The following is a 27,320-nucleotide window of genomic DNA, read 5'->3' as shown; positions in this document are numbered from 1 at the left end:
ATATATATATGTGTGTGTGTATATATATATATATATGTATATATATACAGGGGTTGGACAATGAAACTGAAACACTGGCCAATTTAGCGTTGGAGGTTTCATGGCTAAATTTGACCAGCCTGGTGGCCAATCTTCATTGATTGCACATTCCACCAGTAGGAGCAGAGTGTGAAGGTTTAATTAGCAGAGTAATAGCACAGTTTTGCTTAAAATATTGCAATGCACACAACATTATGGGTGACATATCAGAGTTCAAAAGAGGACAAATTGTTGGTGCACGTCTCGCTGGCGCATCTGTGACTAAGACAGCAAGTCTTTGTGATGTATCAAGAGCCACGGTATCCAGGGTAATGTCAGCATACCACCAAGAAGGACACACCACATCCAACAGGAGTAACTGTGGACGCAAGAGGAAGCTGTCTGAAAGGGATGTCCGGGTGCTAACCCGGATTGTATCCAAAAAACATAAAACCACAGCTGCCCAACTCACTGCAGAATTAAATGTGCAACTCAACTCTCCTGTTTCCACCAAAACTGTCTGTCGGGAGCTCCACCGGGTCAATGTACATGGCCGGGCTGCTATAGCCAAACCTTTGGTCACTCGTGCCAATGCCAAACGTCGGTTTCAATGGTGCCAGCAGTGAAAATCTTGGGCTGTGGACAATGTGAAACATATATTCTCTGATGAGTCCACCTTCACTGTCTTTCCCACATCCGGGAGAGTTACGGTGTGGAGAAGCCCCAAAGAAGCGTACCACCCAGACTGTTGCATGCCCAGAGTGAAGCATGGGGGTGGATCAGTGATGGTTTGGGCTGCAATATCATGGCATTCCCTAGGCCCAATACTTGTGCTAGATGGGCGTGTCACTGCCAAGGACTACCGAACCATTCTGGAGGACCCTGTGCACCCAATGGTTCAAACATTGTATCCTGAAGGCAGTGCCGTGTATCAGGATGATAATGCACCAATACACACAGCAAGACTGGTGACAGAGTGGTTTGATGAACATGAAAGTGAAGTTGAACATCTCCCATGGCCTGCACAGTCACCAGATCTAAATATTATTGAGCCACTTTGGGGTGTTTTGGAGGAGCGAGTCAGGAAACGTTTTCCTCCACCAGCATCACGTAGTGACCTGGCCACTATTCTGCAAGAAGAATGGCTCAAAATCCCTCTGGCCACTGTGCAGGACTTGTATCTGTCATTCCCAAGATGAATTGGTGCTGTATTGGCCGCAAAAGGAGTCCCTACACCATACTAATGAATTATTGTGGTCTAAAACCAGGCGTTTCAGTTTCAGTTATATATATATATATATAGAGAGAGAGAGAGAGAGAGAGAGAGAGAGAAAGATAGATTATTGATATTTACTAAAAGTTTTTACTAATATGTTTTTTATTAACAGCAACACAATTCTGGCTTCTTATTTATTTATTAATTAAAGAGAGTCCTTATTGGAGAAACCCAAAGGTCCAGGGGGTGGAGCTAGATCTGATCCTCCTATATGCATACAAAAAAAACCCATGTTGTACATCAACACAACCCTACAGCCTGAAACACCCACAACCACGCCCCCTGTAAATCATACCCCGCCCATGTAGGAGGAGCTGGATCAGGTCTGACTCCACCCCATGGAGAGAATCTTTCACGTCTGACGTCTGTTTCTGAGTTTGTTTTGAACCGTTTCAGCAGAGATGTCTCCCACATCACCATAGCAACTGGTCAACTTCATTTAACTCATGGGACTGATCTACAGCATCTAAAAAACTGATGATTACAGACACTTTAAAATTACAAACTGCACCGTTAAATCATTTTAGCCACGAATTAAGCTAAAAAATGGCTTTTCCCTCCTTAGTTCAAATTAATTTGAACTAAGTATACACTATATTACCAAAAGTTTTGGGACACCCCTCCAAATCATTGAGTTCAGGTGTTGTTTTCCAGGGATTGGGCTCGGCCCCTTAGTTCCAGTGAAAGGAACTCTTAATGCTTCAGCTTCATACCAAGACATTTTGGACAATTTTTATTGCTCAGACATTGGTCAATTTGGGGATGACCTCTTCCTGTTCCAACATGACTGCACACCAGTGCAAAAAGCAAGGTCCATAAAGACATGGATGAGTGAGTTTGGTGTGGAGGAACTTGACTGGCCTGTACAGAGTCCTGACCTCAACCCCATAGAACACCTTTGGGATGAATTAGAGTGGACACTGTGAGCCAGACCTTCTCGTCCAACATCAGTGCCTGACCTCACAAATGCACTTCTAGAGGAACGGTCAAATATTCCCATAAACACTCCTAAACCTTGTGGAAAGCCTTCCCAGAAGAGTTGAAGCTGTTATAGCTGTAAAGGGCGGGACAACTCCATATTACATTCATGTGCATGTAAAGACAGATGTCCCAATACTTTTGGTAATACAGTATATATTTAAATTCTGCACCGTCGGAGTGTGAGGTGTCGGGATTTTCCCTCAGGATGTGGTGTGAGAGTAAACATCATACATGGTGGCTGTATAAAAGTAGTATAAATAAGTGTATGTATCATCGCCTCGGCTTGTTCTGATGTGGAATAAATCTCCAGACACGGTTTAGTCATGTAGTTTTGTGAGCAGAAACCTTCTTAGTCAGCTCATTGTACAGATATAATGGAACAGAAAAAGAAAATATATATATATGTGTGGGGAAAAAAAATGCACAGTTGTACCTTTTTTTATTTAAAAAAATTCAATCCAATCCAATCCAAAGAAAAAGAACAAAGCTGTAATCACATACTTGAAGATCAAAATATAATTACTAAAATAAAAAAAAAAATAATATTGATAGATGATCATCTGCTTCTAGAGTACAACCATTTATTTATTTTTTTAACTTGGATGCAGATGATTTGCAGCATTATTTTTCCCTCCCCTTTTTTCTCCTTTATTGTCTTTTAATACAAAGCTGAATCCCACACGGCGCTGTACGAATAAGATTAAGGCCAGACGAGGTTTCGTATTAAAAGTCATGCACCTGATTAAGGCCTTCAGTTTAGCTACATTCAGATGTTTTTATTTATTTATTTATTTAAAAAAAAAAAAAAAAAAAAAAAAAGGTGGTCCATGAACTCAAAAGTCTTTAATTTTGTCAGAAAAAAATAAAAACGTACTTCGGAGGACAAATTTTTTTTTCTGATTCCTCGTCACGTTCGGTCCCTCTGCAAAAGTTTTGGCACCCCGGTTCACGCATTCAACACGTTAGTGCTAATTATTTTTACCCTAAACCTAACAAAACGTTTTTTTTTCCTTCTTTTTCTTCTCTTAAGTCTACAATTAAAGTACAAACCAAGCACACCTGAAACTAAAAAAATGCAGACCTGCTTTAAAATAAAACCGAAAACAAAAAAGCAGGCAAGTGGGTGGAGTTTAAATGAAAAGGTTAGTAATATCTAAAAATGAAAAAAAAAGAGCAAAACAAAAAGCAGATTCTGAATTTTTTTCATTTTAAATCATTCTACCTTCATGTCGGAGTCTGATAAGGAGGTCAGTGCTTGACGAAGCACTCTCAAAAAACTATGAAATAAAAAAAATCAAAAAACAAAACACTGGAGCTTCCAACACTGTTTAGATGGGAATCTGTCAGAAACTGCTCGCAGTACAAGCGCAGAAACGCAGCTTTCTGTTTTGCCCAAATGATATAAAAGGCTGGTGGATACACACTCCTGTGCTGCTACGGGAAGAGGAGTGTGTGTGTGTGTGTGTGAGCTATATTGAGCTGTACCAATAACACACTGGTTAAATTAACACTTGCACTTCTCTTGAGATTAAAAAAAACAACCTTCAAAACGAAAGACCTTCAAGAAGTGTGAATTAGGAAGAAGAAGAAAATATATATATGTATATATAATGTGTCATGCTCTGGGTTATTATACTCTAAAGAAACAGAAAAAAGAGTCTGTAGGTGTTTTTTTTTCCCGTGTGAAGAATAAAGAAGTCCCAGTATTGGGGGATTTAAAAAAAAAAAAAGAAAAAAAAAAAGAAAAAATATAGGGGGTGTGTTTTTTGGTAAGGCCGTTTATTTGACCAGCCTCTTGGCCACGTCGGCGTAAGCGATCTCGATCTCTTTGTCGCTGGGGCAGGTGTTGGTGAACTCGTCGCGGGAGTAGGCGTTGCTCAGGTACGTCCACACGGCCGTCATGTCTTTGGGGATCTCGAAACCTCGGTACTTTTTCGCCACCACCTGCAGAAGAAGGGGGGGGGGGTAAAAAACAAATCTCAGTTCTGATTGGTCAGGAGAAAAAAGAGAAAATGAGAAAGCTGAGAGAAAGAGTGAAAGTGTCATTACGTTAAAAAGTTAATTAATGAATAAAATAATGTTAATAATGTAGGGCTTTAAGCTCAGGGGGCTGGTCATTACACCTGACAGAAAGGTACACACGATGAGGTATAACATTCAGAGCAGTGACCGGTGAAGTGAATAAGACTGAGTATCTCCTCATCATGGCACTTGTTAGTGGGTGGGATATATTAGGCAGCAAGTCAACATTTTGTCCTCAACGTCAGAAGCAGGAAAAATGGACTAGAGTAAGGATTTAAGCGAGTTTGACCGAAGGGACAAATTGTGATGGCTAGACCACTGGATCAGAGCATCTCCAAAACTGCAGCTTTTGTGAAGTGTTCCCGGTCTGCAGTGGTCAGTATCTATCAAAAGTGATCCAAGGAAGGAACAGTGGTGAACCTTGAAATGAAATCATGGGCGGTCAAGGCTCATTGATGCACGTGGGGAGAGAAGGCTGGCCCGTGTGATCCGATCCTACAGACGAGCTACTGTTGCTCAGATTGCTAAGTTAATGCTGGTTCTGATAGAAAGGGGTCAGAATACACAGTGCGTCACAGTTTGTTGCATATGTCGCTGCATAGCCACAGACCAGTCAGGGTGCCCATGCTGACCCCTGTGCACCGCCAAAAGCACCAACAATGGGCACATGAGCATCAGAACTGGACCACGGAGCAATGGAAGAAGGTGGCCTGGTCTGATGAATCACGTTTTCTTTTACATCACATGGATGGCCGGGTGCGTGTGTGTCACTTACCTGGGGAACACATGGCACCAGGATGCACTATGGGAAGAAGGCAAGCTGGCGGAGGCAGTGTCCTGCTTTGGTCAATGTTCTGCTGGGAAATCTTGGATCCTGCCATCCATGTGGATGTTACTTTGACACGTCCACCTATCTAAGCATTGTTACAGACCATGTACACCCTTTCACGGAAACAGTATTCCCTGATGGCTGTTGCCTCCTTCAGCAGGATAATGCTCCGTGCCACAAAGCAAAAATGGTTCAGGAATGGTTTGATGACCACAACAACCAGTTTAAGGTGTTCACTCAGCCTCCAAATTCCCCAGATCCCAATCCAATCCAGCATCTGTGGGATGTTCTGGACAAACAAGTCTGATCCATGGAGGCCCCACCTCACAACTTACAGGACTTAAAGAATATGCTGCTAACATTTTGGTGCCAGATCCCACAGCACACCTTCAGGGATCTAGTGGTGTCCATGCCTCGATGGGTCAGGGCTGTTTTGGCAGCAAAAGGGGACCAACACAATATCAGGAAGGTGTTCATAATATTATGGCTGATTGGTGTATATACTGTGTGTGTTTTTATTTTGAAAGTGTGAAAACTCTTATGCTTTTATTTATTAAGCTGTTTGTTGTTGTTGTTTCCCCCCGTCACCTTGACGATGTGTAGTTTGGGCAGCAGGTTGCAGTCAGCCAGCGTCATCTCGTCTCCGTCCAGGAATTTGCGCGTGGACACTTTAATGTCCTCCATGCTGTTGTGGTCGATCTCGTCGGGCAGCGGAGAGCGCAGGTACTCGTCCAGCTTCTGCAGTGTCTTCAGCAGACCTCGCTCCAGAGCTGCTCAACACACACACACACAACAATGTAAATTACATCACTATAAAACAATGAGCTGTGACTATAGAAGCGATAATGTATAAGAACAAGGGTATGTGTATACAACTAATATTGAAAAAAGCTACCGAACACTGCTATGTGTAAATATACATTAACTATAATTATTTTCTATTTTTTGCACAGTTTTATTTGCTTTAAAGCTTTAACGATACACAATACAATACAATACAATACAATACAATACACACTGCACATGTAATTACTTCAGCGGCCACATGAGGGCAGCAGAGCACAGCAAGCGCCTTCTCTATAAACGATCAACAGGGTCGGTAGAGTGAGGTCATGAAATAAATCTAAAAATTATATATAAAATAATCGACGTGATATTACTGCTATATTTCTTTTTGTCTTGCAATCGTTTTTTTTCCACATATTTACATTTAAAAAGAAAAATTAAGTAGCATTTATTTTGTCCCTTGACTATCAGCTGATATGCATCTGAAATTATTTCCTAAATATTAAAACTAAAAATGTTTCAAATTAAGCTTTGAAAAAAAAAAGGAAAACACAACTTTTGTACAAAAAGTAACTGCATCTCAAATTGAATAAATATTATAATAAATAAATATAACGAAAGTCAACCTGAATTACACACACTCAGGTGTAAACGTAAAAATCCGATCTTGTTAATTAGACATTTTTTGGGAATTCTGCGTAAAAACTTTCATCACCTGGTGACGGAGGTGAATTTTTGTTGCCAGGTGTTTCACTTTTCCTCTCTGTTATTTTGTGGTTTCTGGTCATTTAAAGTACATGCTGACAGTGAAGGAGAAGCTGAGCTGTTAAAAAGGTGTGTTGAATAATCCCTGAAGCAGTGTGTATGTGTTTTATTATCTTCTCCTAAATCGGGTTTGTTTCCCTGAAGCCGTGGGCTCTTTGTGTGGGAGCTGCATGTAAAGCACAGGGTGTGTTCTCTCCTGTCTGATATGTAAATTATGGATAAGAAGGGCTCCAGGCAGATGCGCGGCCGTGTGTATCAGCAAACAATGGCAAAAGACAACGTCTCTGTGTGTGTATCTGTGTGTATATCTGTGTATCTGTGTGTATCTGTGCGAGTGTCTCTGTGTGCAAGTATATGTGTGTGTGTGTGTGTATTTGTACGAGTGTCTGTGTGTTTGTATCTGCGCTTGTGTATGTGAGCGAGTGTCTGTGTGTGCACAAGTGTCTCTGTACAAGTGTATCTGTGCGAGAGTCTCTCTGTCTGTATATCTGTGCAAGTGTCTGGGTGTGTGTGTGTATCCATGCAAATGTATCTGTGTGAGTATCTGTGTGCATCTGTGCGAGTGTGTCTATGTATATCTGTGCGAGTGTGTGTGTATCTGTGCAAGTGTGTGTGTGTTCACTTGAGCATGTACATTTCACATTGATTTAGATTGTGTTCACGCTGTTGTCATCAATGTATACTGTTATGATACATGACATGAGGCTAGGGTGTGTGTGTGCATGTGTTTAAGAGCAAGTGTGTATTGCATAAAACACTCTCTCACCCTCATTGCCATCTGGTTTGGAGTTCTTGATGTAGGCTGAGAACTTGGCAAAGATGTCCATCCCTGCTGTGTTGGACTCCGGGTGTCTGGCGCTGAGCTTAGCGTACCTGCGCGTGAAAAAACACACACACAGCTCTGTAACATGCAACATATACAGCTCACTCACACATGCACACACACTCACACACCAACACACACTCACTTGGGTGGGCTGAGCACATCTTCCAGGAACTCCTCGATCTTGTTAACATCAGTCTTGACCTCACCATTGAAGGTGATGAAAGGAGGGTGTGTTCCTGGAGCCAGGTTCTGAAGATCTGCTGGTTTCCTGAAAACAAACACACAAAAGAGTCAACACACAAATGCACACACAAAGAAGTGTCAACACACACAAGAAGCACTCTCCAGTTTCTAACAGCTACTTTAAAGCGATTAGTCTCCTAGACATTTGGTGCGACTCTTCAGGTGCATGATGCTCTTTACTTTCATTTACACTCTGGAGAATGACATCTCTCTCTCTCTCTCTCTCACCCCCACCCCCTTTAATTCCACTCTAGTCTGCTGCTTATATCTACAATGTCTACACCCCTCATTCTCATTTTTGTTTCATTTATACTAACTCTCTGTGCTGGTATCATAGGCGAATTTGCATCCATCCACCTACCCATCTGTCCATCCATCCACTTACCCATCCTTCCATCCACCTACCCTTCTATCCATCCATCCACTTACCCATCCTTCCATCCACATACCCATCTGTCCGTCCATCCACTTACCCATCCTTCCATCCACCTGTCCATCCATCCACTTACCCATCCTTCCATCCACCTACCCATCTGTCCATAGATCCACTTAGCCATCCTTCCATCCACCTACCCATCTGTCCATCCATCCATTTATCCACTTACCCATTCTTCCATCCACCTACCCATCTGTCCATCCATCCACTTACCCATCCTTCTGTCCACCTACCCATCTGTCATTCCATCTACTTACCCATCCATCCACCCTTTCATCCATTTACTCATCCATCCATCCATCTATCATCTATCCATTCACCCACTGATCCATTTACCCATCCTTCCATCCACCTACCCATCCATCCTTCCATCCACCTACCCATCCATCCTTCCATCCATTTACCCAACTATCCACCCTTTCATTCATCTACCCTCTCATCTGTTTACCCATCCATCCATCCATCCATCCATCCACCTACCCATCTATCCAGCCACCCACTCATCCAGTTACCCATCAATCCATCCACCCACTCATCCATCCACTCCACCTACCTAATCAAATCTATCCATCCATTCATTCATCCATCCATCTGCTCACTTAACCACTCACAAATCCACATAACCCTCTACAATGTTCACCCATCTGTCCACCTAACTATCCATCCGTCCGTCCATCCATCCATCCACCCACCTATACACTAGTCCATCCATTGCTATAACGTACTCTGGAGTTGGTGTGATAATAATCAGTCTATGAAAAGCTTCTCTGCTGTTATGCTTCAACTGGCCAGTGGAGAACCCTGCACTTTAATCAGCATGATTTCTCCACCATTAGGCGGTCCTTTCTTTACTGTCAGGTTGAGACGCTTACGATCAGATCAGCCAGGACTCATTAATACCAGGTGTGAATTTAGAGCCTGATAACAGCTGGGCTCACCTTGGACGTGGGAAGAAAAGTCATCGCAATATACTGTAAAGGCAGAAGACTTTGGTTCCTTAATCAGCTGTTCATTAAATCATTTATTAGTGGAGTAATGCTCAGGGTGAGGACTTTAATGTGCGACTTCCACCAACAGGTTATCTAGAACAGTCTAGCTTTCTATTTCCAGCAGCAATTTTCATCTAAAGAGAATGTGTGTGTGTGTGTGTGTGTGTGTGTGTGTGGGGTGAATAGAAGAATTGTTCCATTCTGTTTGGGCCGAACACATGCAGGCCAGGATTCATCTGGAGAACAACAATAACCAGCGGGCCGGTCGTTTCCAGAAACTGCTGCAACACAAAGGGCTGTCATACATAAGAGTGTGTGAGTGTGTGTGTGTGTGAGAATGTGTGTGTGTGTGTGTGTGTTCCAGGTGTGTCTGTGAAGTGGGCGGCTTTTTGCTACGTATAATGAAATTCAGATGAAAGAGCAGTTTACTGACCTGGAACAAGCGTCACTCCTATAAAACCTCTCTCACTCTCCCTCCCTCTATTTCTCTCCTTCTCTCTCTCCTTCCATTTCTCTCCTTCTGAATCTCTCCCTCTATTACTCTCTTTCTTCCTCTTTCTCTCCCTCTATTTCTCTCTCTCTCCTCCTCTTTCTCTCCCTCTAGTTCTTTCTCTCTCTCTGTCCCTCTTTCGCTCATTTTGTCTCTCTCTCTCTTTATTTCCCTCCCTGTCTCTCCCTCCCTCTACTTCTCTCTCTCCCTCTCTTTCGCTCATTCTCTGTCTCACTCTCTATTTCCCTCCCTCTACTTCTCTCTCTACTTTTTCTCCCTCCCTCTCTCTCTATTTCTCTCCCTCTCGTTCACTCATGATCTGTCTGTTTCTCCCTCTCTCTCCCTCTTTCACTCTCTCACACTGCATCTCTCTTTCTCTCTCCCTCTATTTCTCTCCTGTCTCTCACTTTATCTCTCTCTCTCCCCCTCTATTTCTCACACTGCATTTCTATTTCTCTCTCCCTCAATTTCTCTCCTTCTCTCTCTCTACTTCTCTCTCCCTCCCACCCTCTCTCTGTCTCTCCCTCTTTCTCTCTCTCTCACTCTCTCTCTCCCTCCCACCCTCTCTCTCTGTCTCTCCCTCTTTCTCTCTCTCCCTCCCACCCCCTCTCTCTGTCTCTCCCTCTTTCTCTCTCTCTTTCATGCCCTCTGCTTCAGATTTGTTACCAATTTTAAATGTCTAGAATAGTTTAGACAGGGTCATGGAACCTCGTTCCTTGAGGTTGTATTATATTTCATATTGACTCACTGAACCACACACATCAGAACAAATGTAAATAAAACTCGTTGCCTTGTTCACACGGCAAATTTGCAAGCTCAAATAACAAAAGAGGAACGAGTCAGTTGTACAGAAGCCCTGATCAGGACAAGGAAATAACAACTGGATGTAAAGAAGTCTGAAACTTATTCAAAGACTAGAATGAAACTGAAACAGATTTCAGTGTGATTGGTTAGCCCCACTCTAATTCATGACCATGCCCCAAACTTTAGACATGGCCTCATACGGGCCTGTAAGATTCACACCCATTTCACGTGTCCATTTAAGGCAGAATACTACTGATAATAAGTCTGTTACAACAGGGTTCCTGTACCTTTGGTGCTTGGACCTCTAATAACACACAGCGTGTATCAAAGTAATCATTCATCATCATTATTCAGAGTTTAATAAGAGATTTCCCCGGCAGTCTGGAACACGCTGCTCCTACCCCTCTGCTGGGTACAACAACTGGAAATGACCTCACATCTCTGGCATGAGCACAGGAAGCACCCTCACCCTAGTGCTAATGCACTGGTGTGTGTGTGTGTGTGAAGTGGTCAGAGATGGAGAGTGCAGTGCAGCATAGGGAAGCTACTGTTCAGCTGAAGGAGAAATAAAACACACACAATGGCTGATCTGTCTGCTGAAGTGTCAGGAAACTCTTCTGTAGGCTGAACGGGATCATATGTTTAAAATCTCACTTGGGGGAGGGGGGGACTTATTTTATCCATATGGCTCACAAGATGTCTTCCACACATAAATGGTCAAAATGTATTCTATTTCCCTCTCTCTCTATCTCCCTCTCTATTTCTCACTCTCTTTCTCCCTCTCCATTTTTCTACCTCTCTCTCTATATTTCTCTCTCACTCTCTGTCTGTCTGTCTCTCTGAGTGAGCACGGCTCGGACTGTAGTCCTTTCTGTAACACTGATGACAGGTTTACATTAATGCACTTGCCTTACTATGTTATGGTTACTATAGTAACAGCTTATGAAAGAAAAAGTCTATGGAAGGAGTCTCCAGTTAAAGTTTTCCAGATCAGAAAAGTCTCGTTAAATTGGAGAAACATTCTGGACAATTAAATTGACTATGTTTTTGGTGAAGGATGGAGGATTGAGGAGAATGTACCTTTTCAGGTCAACGGTGGTGACGTTAAACACCACACCCTTCAGCCAGAGGATCATGAAGAGGCGCTGGGAGAAGGGACAGTTCCCGATGCTCTCTCCATCACTGCCGGCCTGCAACACACACACATTCAATTTCTTCATACAGTCTATAGAAGGTTTTAGAAAGTTTAAACAGAATTAATAGCAAGATGTCCTACAACGCCAGATAACTTTATACATGCTGGAATTAACCCCTGTATCAAACATTGAGATTAACCCCTGTAACAGACGCTGGAATTAACCCCTGTAACAGACGCTGGAATTAACCCCTGTAACAGATGCTGGAATTAACCCCTGTAGCAGACGCTGAGATTTACCCTGTCATACACACTGGGATTAACCCTGTCACACACACTGGGATTAACCCTGTCACACACACTGGGATTAACCCCTGTAAAAGACGCTGGGATTAACCCCGTCACACACACTGGGATTAACCCCTGTAAAAGACGCTGGGATTAACCCCGTCACACACACTGGGATTAACCCCTGTAAAAGACGCTGGGATTAACCCCATCACACACACTGGGATTAACCCCTGTAACAGACGCTGGGATTAACCCGGTCATACACACTGGAATTAACCCCTGTAACAGACGCTGGGATTAACCCCAGACGCTGGGATTAACCCCTGTAACAGGCGCTGGGATTAGCCCCTATAACACAGACGCTGGGATTTACCGTCATACACACTGGGATTAACCCTGTCATATATGCAGGGATTAAGGCTCTCATACACATTGGCATTAACCCTGACGCAGATGCTTGGATTAATCCTGTTGGGTTTAACCTCATCACACTTGGCGGGATTAACCCAGTCACACAGACTGGGATTAATCCTGTTATACATGCTGAGATTAATCCTATCACACATGCTGGGATTAACCCGTCACAGACGCTGAGATTAGCCCCTGTCACAGACGCTGGGATTAACCCTATCACACTTGGTGGGATTAACACAGTCACACAGACTGGGATTAATCCAGTCACACACAAAGTTGTCAAAAGCTAATGAAGCATCATTAGCGTGACATCCATGTGATGACTGAACACTGCATTTTGGAGATGCAGCAACTGATAGAGTTGAAATCGTTTTTATTTTCTTTATGAGGAAATGAAAGCTCTTTCCTGTACTTCCTGAAGTGCTTCAAGAGAGGAAATTGAATATAGCAACACACAAACACACACACACAAATCAACGGTACTGATTGGGGAAAAACAGAGCTAATTTGATTTGATATGATACCATATCCCATACCCATCCCGAGGCATACAGAGACTGTGCCGGCTCCAGTGGCATCCGGAGATGGACCAGCTCCAGCCGGGTTCTGCTTGTGAGGATTGGGATATTCAAGCAGCGCCATGGACAACAACCTCCTTATTGATTTACATAACAATATACACATGCTGTATCTGCATCACACAATTGTCACCCAAATGAGGATGGGTTCCCTCAAGGTTTCTTCCTCATACCATCTAAGGGAGTTTTTCCTTGCCACAGTCGCCTCAGTCACCTCAGGCTTGCTCACTTGGGATAACATCTAGGACTGTCTGTCTGTTTGTCTGTTCATATGTTTGTTGTTTTCTTATGTTGTTTCTCATGTAAAGCTGCTTTGAGACAATGCTCTTTGTTAAAAGCGCTATACAAATAAAATTGAATTGAATTGAATATCCACCTGTCAGTACAACAAAGCTCAGATAAACTGAAACGCCTGGTTTTAGACCACAATAATTCATTAGTATGGTGTAGGGACTCCTTTTGCGGCCAATACAGCACCAATTCATCTTGGGAATGACAGATACAAGTCCTGCACAGTGGCCAGAGGGATTTTGAGCCATTCTTCTTGCAGAATAGTGGCCAGGTCACTACGTGATGCTGGTGGAGGAAAACGTTTCCTGACTCGCTCCTCCAAAACACCCCAAAGTGGCTCAATAATATTTAGATCTGGTGACTGTGCAGGCCATGGGAGATGTTCAACTTCACTTTCATGTTCATCAAACCACTCTGTCACCAGTCTTGCTGTGTGTATTGGTGCATTATCATCCTGATACACGGCACTGCCTTCAGGATACAATGTTTGAACCATTGGGTGCACAGGGTCCTCCAGAATGGTTCGGTAGTCCTTGGCAGTGACGCGCCCATCTAGCACAAGTATTGGGCCTAGGGAATGCCATGATATTGCAGCCCAAACCATCACTGATCCACCCCCATGCTTCACTCTGGGCATGCAACAGTCTGGGTGGTACGCTTCTTTGGGGCTTCTCCACACCGTAACTCTCCCGGATGTGGGAAAGACAGTGAAGGTGGACTCATCAGAGAATATATGTTTCACATTGTCCACAGCCCAAGATTTTCACTGCTGGCACCATTGAAACCGACGTTTGGCATTGGCACGAGTGACCAAAGGTTTGGCTATAGCAGCCCGGCCATGTACATTGACCCGGTGGAGCTCCCGACAGACAGTTTTGGTGGAAACAGGAGAGTTGAGTTGCACATTTAATTCTGCAGTGAGTTGGGCAGCTGTGGTTTTATGTTTTTTGGATACAATCCGGGTTAGCACCCGGACATCCCTTTCAGACAGCTTCCTCTTGCGTCCACAGTTACTCCTGTTGGATGTGGTGTGTCCTTCTTGGTGGTATGCTGACATTATCCTGGATACCGTGGCTCTTGATACATCACAAAGACTTGCTGTCTTAGTCACAGATGCGCCAGCGAGACGTGCACCAACAATTTGTCCTCTTTTGAACTCTGATATGTCTCCCATAATGTTGTGTGCATTGCAATATTTTAAGCAAAACTGTGCTATTACTCTGCTAATTAAACCTTCACACTCTGCTCTTACTGGTGGAATGTGCAATCAATGAAGATTGGCCACCAGGCTGGTCAAATTTAGCCATGAAACCTCCAACGCTAAATTGGCCAGTGTTTCAGTTTCATTGTCCAACCCCTGTATATATATACATATATATATATACACACACACACATATATATACACAGATATATATATAGATATATAGATGTGTGTGTGTGTTGTCATTACTTCAGTGCATCTAAATCTTGCAGAACTCACATTGTATAAACTCAATATAAAATTCTATTTCACAGGTTACTGGTGAAAAACACACACTTTCATTGCCACATTCCTCTGTCTCTGTGTCTGATGCACGGCTCTGGAACGTTAATATTACTGAGAGAAGACCAAGAAGAAGAACGAGGGCAGGGTTTACTGAATTCCTCTTTGTGTGTGTGTGTGTGTGTGTGTGTAAGCACATGGGAACATCAAGTGCTTAAAGAAAGAAAAAATGAACAAAAGCAAAAACAATATGAGAGACTGTGAGAGAGCGCTTAAAAAACACAAGACTTCAGAATGTGAAATCTCTCTCTCTTTCCCTCTTTCTCTCTCTCTATCCCTGAAATCCCTGAACTCTTTTCGAGCCACTCTGTAGTTTCATTTTCTCTCTTTCTCTAAGATGAGATTGAAAAAACATTCCATGCATATCCTACTAATGAGTGTGTTTAGGTTTAGTTAGGGCCAAGCATTTCTTCTGAGATGAGATGAGAGAGAGAGAGAGAGAGAGAGAGAGAGCGAGTGAGAGAGAAGGCAGACACAAAAGAGGGGGGGCATAGCTAAAGAAGAAGACAGACATAGAGAGAAGACAGACACAAAAGAAGGAGAGAGACACACACACACACACAAGAGAGAGAAAGAGCTTTGGCAGTAATGTGACGTATAACCATTGTGCTGCAGTGATGAGTTTGTTTAGGTTTTAGTCAAGGCCAAGCACTTCCTCTGAAACAGGAGACTGCATCCAAGAACATGAGTGCACACACACACACACACACACAAAATCGCTCACTCCTGCCAAATGGTAAAGCACACTGCTGAGAGTGTGAAACGTTTATATAAGTGTCCTGGTCGTATCCTGCTGACTCACTTCTTTTCACTGAGAGAGAAACAAGTCTTATCATCACCATCATCATCACCATCATCATCACTATCATCACCACCACCACCATCACTATCACCACCATCATCATCAGACACCTACATCACATTATCTCCATTTTCAGTGTAGAGTTAACAAAGCCAAAGAGAAAGAGAGAGAGAGAGAGAGAGAGAGAGAGAGAGAGAGAGAGTGTGTGTGTGTGTGTGTGTGTGTCCGAGACAGGCTTTGGCATCTGCTGCATCAATAGCCTCTTCTAGAGGAAGCAAGAGCTACCACATTCTGGAAAGAAACACACACACACACAGCCATCTGGAAGAGCATTCTTTGCAAACACACAACAAACCCTAAGCCCTTTTGTTTGACACCTCGCTCTGAAAAACGTTCTTCACTGCAGAGAAATGAAGAGAGAGAGAGAGAGAGAGAGAGAGAGAGAGAGAGAAGAGACAGACAGACAAACAGATAGTAAGAGAGACAGAGAGGGAGTGAGAGAAAGAGAGAGAGAGAGAGAGAGACAGACAGACAGAAAGAGAGAGGGAGAGACAGACAGACAGAGAGAGAGAAATGTTTCTCACTACACACCATATATGGTGAAAACTCTTCCACTGATGAAAAGTTTCCAGAGCAACGCCAAACAGAAGGAGTTTCCCCATGACTCCACCCACTTTATGCAAAACTATTTATTATATGAAAACGAGCATGCAGTACTACCAAAATACGGATGAGTGAATGTGACCGAGTTCCGCAGGCACACACTCGCACGTGTGATCGTCACTGATTTTACAGCGAGACAAATCCCCCACCACACACACCCTAACTTATTCAAATGAGGTTAACCACCCTAATGAGCACAGCTGTCCGGCATGGTGAGTCATGCCACGCTCACAGCAGAGAGAGAGAGAGAGAGAGAGAGAGAGAGAGAGAGAGTGTGTGTGTGTTCTAAAGCAGAAGCTGAGCTCATCCAGTGTGCGTCATGATGGATATCCAGCATGAATGGCGAGAGAGAGAGAGAGAGAGAGAGAGAGAGAGAGAGAGAGAGAGAAAGAAAGAAAGAAAGAAAGAAAGAAAGAAAGAAAGAAAGAAAGAAAGAAAGAAAGCATTCCATGTGTATCTGACATGTCCAAGTATCCATCCACACACACACAGCTTTCTTTTGAGTGGTGTGTGCTCAGTTTCATGTTTGTCATTTTACATGTGGACATAAGGTGTAGTGTGTATGGTTTAAGGTGTAGCGTGTAGGGTACAATGTGTAGGGTACAATGTGTAGGGTTTAGTGTGTAGGGTGTGGTCTGTAGGGCATGGTGTGTAGTCTATAGTGTGTATGGCATGGTGTGTAGTGTGTAAGGTGTAGTATAGAGTGCAGGGTGTAGTGTGTAGTGTGTAAGGTGTAGTGTGTAGCGTGTAGGGTGTAGCGTGTAATGTAGGGTGTAGTCTGTGTAGGGCTTTAGTGTAAAGTACCATTGTGTCCTTCTCTGTCTCAGCCTCTCACTCGCGCGCGCACACACACACTCACACACACACACCCTCCCCAAGGATGGCTGGCAAAATCCCAACCCCTAATACAAGCAATTTACTCTGTGTGTGTGTGTGTGTGTGTGTGTTTTGGGGCATTCCATCCTTCTGTAGTGGAGCACTAAATTTAGCTCTTTAACTGGCGAACACTTCTAATGAGACTCCAGACCACACTGTTACCCAAAAAAGGAGAGAGAAAGAGACAGGGAGAGGGAGAGAGAGAGAGAGAGGAAGGAAGGGAGGGAGGGAGAGAGAGAGAGAGAGAGAGAGAGAGAGAGAGAGAGAGAGAGAGAGAGAAAGAAAGAGAGAGAGATAAAAGGAGGAAGAGTGAGGGGGGGTGAGATTTTGCCTCTGTACTAACAGATATGTGTCAAAGAGACACAGAAGCAGTGTGTCAGTTGCTCTTATGGCTGTGTGTGTGTGTGTGTGTGTGTGTGTGTGTTTTATAAGTTCCAGGAAAGCGGGCAGTATAATACACTACCGTAATGACATCATCAGGTGTGTAATTAAATATTGGGGGATTAGTGACATCATTTGCTCCAATTTAATCCTGTGCTTTTGTTTCTGCTCACACGTCACACAAAGTGTGTGTGTAGACTGGAGGACGTACAGCCCTGTGTTTAGTCTACACAATCTCTGACTGCTCACTTCCTGGTTAGAAAATAGACAGAGGCAGAGACAAGACTGGCTCCACCCGATCACTGCAGGGACGGGACACTGTCTATAAACTGTCTCAACACACACAATTCTGTCACACACACCACGTGTGAGAGAGAGAGAGAGAGAGAGAGAGAGAGTGCAAGAGAGAGCGAGTGCAAGAGAGTGAGAGTGAGAGAGTGAGTGTGAGATTGCAAGTGTGAGAGGGAGTGAGAGAGGGGGTGAGAGAGGAGGGAGTGAGAGAGTGTGAGAAAGAAAGAGAAAGAGAGAGCGAAAGCGAGAGAGAGCACAACAGCAAGAGAAAGAGCGAAAGCAAGACAGAGGGACAGAGAGAAAATGATGTTAATTTGTGTTGTATGTATAGAGTGAAAGAATTTCTGTCTTTCTTGACAGATTAACAGTAACACTTAGATAGCCGGGGGGTGCATGTCCAGTTCAGAGGCGTTTAACCTCGGCTGGCCTGAACATTTGTTACAGTACGATCCAGCTGAACAAACACAGTACTGTTAAAATCAACAGAAAGCCAAGAGGGACGGTGTGTTTAAGATGGGGGACAGAGAGAGACAGGGAGAGAAAAAGAGAGACAGAGAGAGTGACAGAGAGAGACCGAAGACATCATTATGGCCTGAATTCAGTATTCAGGATTGGACCTGTGGTCAGGTAGGAAAGGTGTGAGCTTGGTGTGAATGAGGTCACTTTAGGTCATTAAGGATTTTTTTTTTTTTGCTCACTGCCCACTCCTACAGTTATCAGTGTCTGCATCAACCACTCCCTCCATCTCCACCTCTATGTTGTCTAAGTCTTTCTCTCTTTCTCTCCATCCTCTATCCCTCCTCTCGTCTTATTCAGTCCATCTTTCTGGTTTTAGTTTGGTTTGACTCATTTCCTGTCATTGACTTCACAAGAAATGCCTCATTAGTGTTGAATTTCCTGAGAGAAAGGAATAGGGGAGAGAGAAAGGGAGAGAGAGAGAGAAAGGGAGTAAGAGAAAGAGAGAGGCAGAAAGAGAGAGAGAGGGAAGGAGCCCCAGAGTCGGACTAAACTGTGCCTCGTGATTCAATATGAAACATGTGGGCACAAAATATTGTTGGCAAACAACAGAGACGAGCCTGACCAGTCTGATCAGGACATCTTTATCCTTCACACCGTGACATCTACCCGTCAGAAATGTTTTATTTACTCTACACAGAACCTTAGGCGACGTCTGAAGCCTCCTGAGATACACACCGTCAATCCTGTGGAGGATCCATGGTGGACTCTGACTAAACTAACTAACATCTTTACAGCCTAATGTATCCAGCTAGTTAGTTAAAACACCCACATGACCGTATGAGCGTTCTGGACGTGATAAAAGCATGACAATGACATTCTTGTGGAACTTTTCCACACACACACATTCTGGAGAGTTCACACACTTCCTGAAGAATGTCAGCTATTCACACAGACAGGTGTAAAGCGGGATGGCGAGAGCCAGGCGATGACACGGATGTGTATTTTTAAACGCGCTTCTGTATCACGAGGGAGGGTATTAGACGCTGTGTAACTCGGAGGTGACTGACCAAGACCGGACAGAATGCAGATGACGGTCGGTGGGTGGGTGGTGGTTTCTGGAAGAGGAAGAGAACAGAAGAGCAAGACAAATGTTCCATGGGAAGTAAGGAAAAAGACGATGAGTGAGTGAGAGCGTCTTCGACTGGTAATGTCTGGGTTATAAAAGGTCTTTCTATACAGTATTACACACACACACACACACACACCCTCTTTATCCAAGCAGGGACAATAATTAACACTGCTGGGCCTCTTGAGGCGTTTTACAAGGAGTGCAGCATTGAGGAAAAAACGTCCTCTTCAGCAGCTGGTCTGCTGATCCGTCACATTTCCTCCACGTGGACTGGACAGAGGACTCGCCGCCCTGACCCCACCTCCACATATAGGCCGTTTTCTCTCCTTACATGGTTCAGATCGCTTTTGTCGTCTTGTGCTTTGACTGCCGTTTGCATAAAGTTGAACTCGGCTCAAACGTTCGGCCACGTCCACATCACCTGCTACCTGCTGGAAAGACAAGCATCTCGTATATAACACTGTGTAATATCTACTGTGTGTGTGTGTGTGTGAGGAAGCAGTGCTGAGGCAGCATTCATTTAGTCCACTGCAGTGTTATGAATCCTGATGAATCACAGGTTTTTCTGGCTGCGTTTTATGAACTGAATTCCTACAAGGTATTGAAGTCAAAAATAGACACAATGCCTAAAGAACTGAACCGTTTTAGGTTTTCTTAAACCTGACTCCCATGTAGGATTGTGTGAATACTGTGATTTTATTCAAGTTGGGAACTTTTTTGCTTTCCTTCATTCTTTATGGCTCTCATAATGGTCATGTCAACAGATCTGAGCTCCACCCGCAGGTCGTATCCTTCGTCACAAGCTCGTCCTGTGACCTGAACAAATAATTAAACTGAAGAGCCGGCGCAAACAGAGCCGAGGTTACGGATCAATAAATGCCGACGCCGAGCCTGGACCCCTCGGCGAGGTAAACAGCGCAGTAGCCACGGAAGCACGTGAAGGATCGTCCTAGGAAAACGCCTGCACTGCTCTTTGCCTTCGTTTTGCAGACAAACAGGTTTTAGTGTCTTCAAAAGCAGCTGCGGCTTGCTGTGAAAAGGTGACCTTTCGATTAGAATCAAACGGCCAATGGTGTGAGATCATGGCGCTGTCCTGGGTTACACGACATTAAAACACATCCTTAGTAAAAGCTCCTGCTGAACCCAGGCATAATCTGACGCGGTTGAAATGGGTGTGGGAGAGATGATAAAACAATAAAGTGTTCAGTACACAGTGACTAACACACCGGGATTAGAAAATGTGTTGCCAATAAAGCAAAACCTCCACTGAAAGAATTTACATCATATAAATAAAACACTCATTAGAGTGTAATCTCATATAAACACACCATATTGTAACATTATCACTCATCATACTATATGAGTAAACTCTTATAATAGACAGCTTGGTAAGATAACATGCTCTCTGTCTTCAAAATCTAAAAATAAGAAAATTATGATTAGAGTGCTTACAAGATTTAGAGCTTGAGGTTTTGTTTTTCAGGTGCTGGACTCGGCCACTTAGTTCCAGTAAAAGGAACTCTTAATGCTTCAGCATACCAAGACATTTTGGACAATTTCATTGGTCAGTTTGGGGATGACCCCTTCCTTTTCCAACATGATCAAACACTAGTGCACAAAGCAAGGTCCATAAAGACATGGATGAGTGAGTTTGGTGTGGAGGAACTTGGTGTGCAGCCCTGACCTCAACCTGATAGAACACCTTTGGGATGAATTAGAGCGGAGACTGTGAGCCAGGCCAAACATTTTGGGACGTCTGTCTTTACATGCACATGAATGTAATATGGAGTTGTCCCACCCTTTGCAGCTATAACAGCTTCAATTCTTCTGGGAAGGCTTTCCACAAGGTTTAGGAGTGTGTTTATGGGAATTTTTGACCATTCCTATAGAAGTGCATTTGTGAGGTCAGGCACTGATGTTGGACGAGAAGGTCTGGCTCACAGTCTCCACTCTAATTCATCCCAAAGGTGTTCTATGGGGTTGAGGTCAGGACTCTGTGCAGGTCAGTCAAGTTCCTCCACACCAAACTCACTGATCCATGTCTTTATGGACCTTGCTTTGGTCACTGGTGTGCAGTCATGTTGGAACAGGAAGGGGTCATCCCCAAACTGTTCCCACAAAGTTGGGAATATGAAATTTTCCAAAATGTCTTGGTATGAAGCTGAAGCATTAAGAGTTCCTTTCACTGGAACTAAGGGGCCGAACCCAACCCCTGAAAAACAACACCTCAATGATTCAGAGGGGTGTCCCAATACTTTTGCCAATATAGTGTATCTAGGAAAAAAAGGTTTTTTAAGATTGTCCACTGAAATGAACTAGAACCAAGTTAGCCCCACCCCCTATTTGGCAACAAAAGGTTTACCCCAGGAGTTCAGGGGGCGTATTTCATCCCAAAGCATGGTTTCCAGGAAGTTACATAGAAAGAGTTTTTACAGTAAAGAAGCTTAAAGAGAACAGGGTCAAGGTCTTTGAGCTTAGAAATGACAGGAAAAGCATTTAAATCATTTTGAACTATATTAAGTAGGTATATATATTAATTTCTGCTCATCCTCATGAAGGATTTGCTAGGAAATGATATGTACATTTTTTTACATAATTTTAGTTTCTGCACTGGAGCTACAAGGCCAGTGGTGTTGATAAGGTAAGAAGTAACAGGTTTTAGCACTGTGGTAGAAATTTCTATAGAGCTGTTCAGTTATCTCAGACTTCCTAGACGTCATTCCTGGCGCTGTTTTATCAACAAAATGAACAAAAGGAGCGTCACAGAGGGAAAAAAAAAAAGAACGAGTCACTTGATGAGCAACCTCATCTAAAATGAAACTCGATAAAAAAGAAATGAACATGAAAATATTTGCACCGACATCACCACCAGCACTGCGACATCACATCCCGTCCTATCGGCCGGCTCCGTAGGGGTGTGTGTGCGGTTACCATGGCAACCTGAAACTGCGCCGGGAACAAAAGAAAACCTGCGCTAGTGTGGTTGACGACGCGGCCACGTGTTAAAAGCCCGCAGAGATGAGACAGAGCTGTGATCACCGCTCGCCCCAGTGTGTAAACACAGAACCGGTATTCTCTGTACACTGAACAGAGGGATTGTACACAGAAGCATCTGGAAGGAGGGCGTGGCTTGGGAAGTCAAAGCTCATTGACCGATGCGAATGGTTCTGTTTTGTTTGGACGCAAAGTAATTAAAATGATACTAGATAATAGGAATGGTCATATGCAGTGGTCAGAACAATGATAGAATGACACAGGAGAGGAGACTGTGAGAAAGAGGGAAAGAAAAGAGGGGAAGAAAAAAAAAAGAAACTGCCCACGGATGACCTCTAAAATCCCTGCAGTAGTAGACATGCAGTAAAATTCCTGTTTAACAAAAAAGAGAGAGAAGAAAACCAAATAAAACATCTCAAATCTCCATCCTTCAACACACACACACTCACAATCACTCCATACGTTCTAACTTCCTAGCAGATGTAATGAAAACACAGGCATGAAATGAAGGAGGAAAAGGGGGAAGGAAGGACAAAGGATTGGGGGAAAAGCCTTCCCACGGACGATCAGAGAGAAAAACAACCCCCATTAGAGCAACGCAGGGCCTGAGACAATCACAATAACACAACAACTCAGCACAATACTAAACTAATTCACAAAGAGTGTATGAGCAGGAAATAAAAAACACTGCTGTATAAATAATCATACATTACACACATCTGAGCAGCACAATGTCAAACTCTCAATCTGTTACTACGGAAACCTTTTGGCAGAGGTAACCAAACATCTAAATGTAGGATGAAATTCCTATCATCTTGATTCTAAATCGCTGTCTTTGCAGAACTTTGTCATCACCTCAATGTGTAGGGTGTAGTGTGTAGGGTGTAGTGTGTAGTGTGTAGGGTGTAGTCTGTAGGTGTGCAGTCTGTAGGGTGCAGTCTGTAGGGTGCAGTGTGTAGGGTGCAGTGTGTAGGGTGCAGTGTGTAGGGTGCAGTGTGTAGGGCGCAGGGTGTAGGGCGCAGGGTGTAGGGCGCAGGGTGTAGGGCGCAGGGTGTAGGGCGCAGGGCGCAGGGTCTAGGGCGCAGGGTGCAGGGTGTAGGGTGCAGGGTGCAGTCTGTAGGGTGTAGGGTGCAGTGTGCAGTGTGTAGGGTGCAGTGTGTAGGGTGCAGTCTGTAGGGCGCAGTCTGTAGGGCACAGTCTGTAGGGTGCAGTGTGCAGTGTGTAGGGTGCAGTCTGTAGGGCGCAGTCTGTAGGGTGCAGTCTGTAGGGCGCAGTCTGTAGGGTGCAGTCTGTAGGGCGCAGTCTGTAGGGCGCAGTCTGTAGGGCGCAGTCTGTAGGGCGCAGTCTGTAGGGCGCAGTCTGTAGGGTGTAGTGTGTAGAGCGCAGTCTGTAGGGTGTAGTGTTTAATCTGAGCAGTAAAATGTCAAACTTCAATCTGTTACTATGGAAACCTCCTGGCAGAGGTAACCAAACTTCTGAATTGTAGGATAAAATTCCCATGGTTTGGATTCTGAATTGCCGTCTTTGGACGTTTATTAAAGAGATTTGTCGTCGCCTGGATGACCTGAGCATCACAGATTTATTTCTCAAAGCGATCTTAAACAAAGAGAAATAAATATGGAACTGGAGAGAAATCACGAAAAGGTTCAACTACAGAGGACTGAGGCGTTTTTCTGCTGCTGCGACGTTTTCTCTGGAATTCAGTCTCCCACAGATTCCAGGAACATCCATACCGGTTCAGTGGGACAGAACACAATCCTGGAATCCTGACCTCCCTGCAGGCCTGGTGTAGGAGGAGGCCAGAGCGAGAGAGAGCGAGAGAGAGAGAGAAGAAAAGATACCACCCTGTCCGGGGGTGAGGCCAGCATTTATAGCCTTTCGGATGGGAAAAAAAAAGAAGTAATAAAGGGTTGTTCCGTATTTGGAATTTTCGCTAATCCAGAAAGTCCGTGAAATTTGCTCAGATGATTGAAATCATCTTTTTTTTGTTTGTTTGTTTCCAAAGCTTAAGCAAACGTCTTCTTCTCGTCCTCTAGCCCTCTCCCTCATTCCCTCTTTCCCCTCCCACTGAGCTCCCCCTCTCCCTTCCCCTTTTTCGCTCAGCCATTTTCCCGCTCTCTTCCAAACGCTATGCTTCCAGAGAGACAAAAGCCAAAAGCTGGAGAGAGAGACAGAGAGAGAGAGAGAGAGAGAGAGAGAGAGAGAGAGAGAAGTAGAGAGAGAGAAGTAGAGAGAGAGAAGGAGACAGAAAGAGAAACATCTCGATCTTTCCATCATGGGGCGGAAACTTTCCCCCTGTCCTCTTTCTGAGTTCGTGTGTTATCCGTGTTTTATTCCATATTTAATTTCTTCAAACCGACTCCAGACCAGAACGCCAGTGTGGAAAGGGAACAGAACTGTTGCTCCGCCCATTTGTTTATTATTTCTTTAGCACTTTATCCATAATCGATATTTCTGTCCATAGTTTTCCGTGTGATGCTAAATACTACTACTAGCTTAAGCGTTGAGAACGTCCCAAGATAAAGAGCTAAGAATAAAACCCGCTCCTCGTCATACCATTTTAGGAAAATCATCGTCCACTCTGAGGTGCTTTATTCCTCTTATACTACACCCATCACTACACTGCTCACTCACTAACAATACAGAAGGTCAGCTTTTATCCATTTAACAATGTGGAAGTCTGAAGTTTCTGTCATTGCTTACATGTTAGCCTCTACACCCCCCAGCCTTGACCAGGTCCCAGGTTTCTTCTCTCTTTACACATAAAAAACCACACATGAAGTTATCAAACCACAAAAATGTCAGAAAAGTTACCTGGAGACTCCTTTCACATTAATGTTAAATCTTGCATGAGAAAATCTACAGCACTTAGTTTACCTACTGACCTTACTGAAGGGAAGGAGGTCACAATAAACAATAAAAAACAGGTTTTCTGTCACTATTCAGAATAATAGTATGCGATTTAAGATTTTCTATCTTGTTGTTGAGGTGAACAGCTTCACAAACCTGCTGTGAGTAAACAGCTACAAAAACTATTCAGAGGTCAAATTTCGATACAGAAATAAATCATAAATTAAACAAACTGCATCGTGTTCCTCTTTTCAATCGTTAAAAAGTGCATTCTGTCCAGTAAAAGGGTTAACACTTAATATCGGAGTCGGTATATCGCGGTGATATCGTGTGTTTAATGCATCAGTCCGACCTGAGGGGAAAAACCGTTATTTAGCGATAAATCACAGCAAGCTATAACTGTTTGAAAAAAATGCAATAATAACAACAAAATAACCTTAATACATTTTTATCACTCGTTTTGAATAAAAGTGAATGTTTTGTCCATGTTTAGGTCAATTTTAATGGTTAAAATTTAAATTTTCCGATTAACGGTTTCAGCTCGCGCAGCTGCCGTTTTTTCTCTCCACACCAAATCTGGCTCTCAAAAACGTCGGGAAAAAAGCAATAAAAAGGACAGAAATCTGTGACTTACCTTGACAAAAAGCTCGATAACGGGTTCGTTATCGCCCTGTCCGTTCTGCGGTACCGACAGAGACATTCCCGAACTTTCTGTGTGAAATTTGGTTTAGAGAAGAAAAAATTAAAAAAACATATACACGCGCGCGCGCACCGAAGGTGGTGGTCCTCGCGCAAACTTTCCCCCAGCGCTGAGTACGGTTAGCTTTGTAGCTAACACCCCGCCTCACTGACAAAATAAATAAATCACCGTCCACAGAGTCGCTTATTCCAAACGGGTTTTTAGGTATGATTTTCTCACAGATTCGGGATTAGGAATCAGTTCGGCATCGCTAGCCGCAGATACAGCCACTCTGTGTGTGTGTGTGTGTGTGTGTGTGTCAGGACCTGAGGGCGGGGCGATTGTGGGTGTATATGTGGACACACTGGGAAGAAGGGGGAAAAAAAGGCAACGGGAATATTTAAAGTCGTGACGTCACCAAGCAAAAAAAAGAGTGGGCGGGTTTACAGAAAGAAAGCGAGGCGCGCGCGCTGATCCTGCACTGTGGAAAGCCATAAGGAACAAAATTGTAGGTTTTTGACTCTGATCTTTGAATCTTTTTTTTCCCCGAGTCGTTTCGTTCATTCCAGCAGAATATAATTAGAATGTTAATTAGGTGTTAATAGCCAATTACCTCGAGACATCTACTTATGGAAACACTGATCACATTTAGAAGACAAAACTATAAATCAACCAAAGGCCAAAACATAGACTGGCAGGAACAAGAACAACTTATTTTATTTTATTTTTATTAAAATTGTTCATTACACATGAATTTTATAATAATTCCTAAATATTATACAACATTACATTAATATTATTGACTGTAAGATACCGATCCAGGAAGTGGTAACGTGATGAACGACTCGGGCCGAAGACTCAGGAGATGAATGTTTCCTCCACAGACTGCAGAATGAAAGACTGTGAGGCGGCCATGTGATAAACAAATGACTCGGGGGATGAACTGAACATGTTTCCCGTACTGAACCTACAGCATGTTGCGCAATACACAATGAATGAATCGCTCTCTGGATCGACTCGTTGTTCCCGAGTCATATTAAGGATTCATTCAAAATGAACGAACCGCTCTGAGTCGACTCATTGTTCCCGAGTCATATTTAGGATTCAATCAAAATGAACGAATCGCTCTGAGTCGAGTCGTTGTTCCAGAGTCATATTAAGGATTCGTTTAAAATGAACAATTCGCTCTGAGTCGACTCATTGTTCCCGAGTCCTATTAAGGGTTCATTCAAAATGAACGAAACATCACTAGTTTCCCGCATCCCCCCCCCCACACACACATACGTACATCTACAGTGTCCAGCTCAATGACTGCATATATGGCAGTAGTGTCTCTGAGGCCCTCTAGTGGCTGGCTGTAGTATAATCTATAACCCCCACCAATTCCATTCGAGATCGAACGATGTAATGGCAATAAACCAAAAGCAGCTAAAACTAGCTCAGTTTCATCATCATTCACAGTTTACTTTATAATCTT

General features: G+C 43.6%; 1 protein-coding gene across 1 annotated transcript; it reads right to left on the bottom strand.

Annotated features, from left to right (window-relative positions):
* Positions 1–3,048: 3,048 nt before the first annotated feature.
* clic4 (chloride intracellular channel 4) lies at positions 3,049–26,202 on the bottom strand. The gene is made up of 6 exons (XM_058399499.1): positions 25,799–26,202; positions 11,546–11,655; positions 7,646–7,771; positions 7,444–7,550; positions 5,715–5,896; positions 3,049–4,219 (listed from the first exon to the last, which is right to left on the bottom strand). The coding sequence occupies exons 1-6, from the start codon at positions 25,862–25,864 to the stop codon at positions 4,055–4,057; spliced, it is 756 nt and encodes a 251-aa protein (XP_058255482.1). The 5' UTR covers positions 25,865–26,202; the 3' UTR covers positions 3,049–4,054.
* Between the last annotated feature and the right edge of the window lie 1,118 nt (positions 26,203–27,320).

The sequence above is a fragment of the Hemibagrus wyckioides genome, linkage group LG09 (assembly GCF_019097595.1).
Source record: "Hemibagrus wyckioides isolate EC202008001 linkage group LG09, SWU_Hwy_1.0, whole genome shotgun sequence".
NCBI lineage: Eukaryota > Metazoa > Chordata > Actinopteri > Siluriformes > Bagridae > Hemibagrus > Hemibagrus wyckioides.
The sequence above is the reverse complement of the archived record's forward strand: the minus strand, read 5'-3'. Positions and strand labels throughout refer to the sequence as shown.

Coding starts and splice junctions, on each gene's coding strand:
- clic4 (XM_058399499.1), bottom strand. CDS start 25,864: ATGTCTCTGTCGGTACCGCAGAACGGACAGGGCGATAACGAACCCGTT. Junction 5,897..7,443: donor CAAACCAGATGGCAATGAGG/GTGAGAGAGTGT, acceptor TGTGTTGAGCAG/CTCTGGAGCGAGGTCTGCTG. Junction 4,220..5,714: donor CCAAACTACACATCGTCAAG/GTGACGGGGGGA, acceptor CTTCTTCTGCAG/GTGGTGGCGAAAAAGTACCG.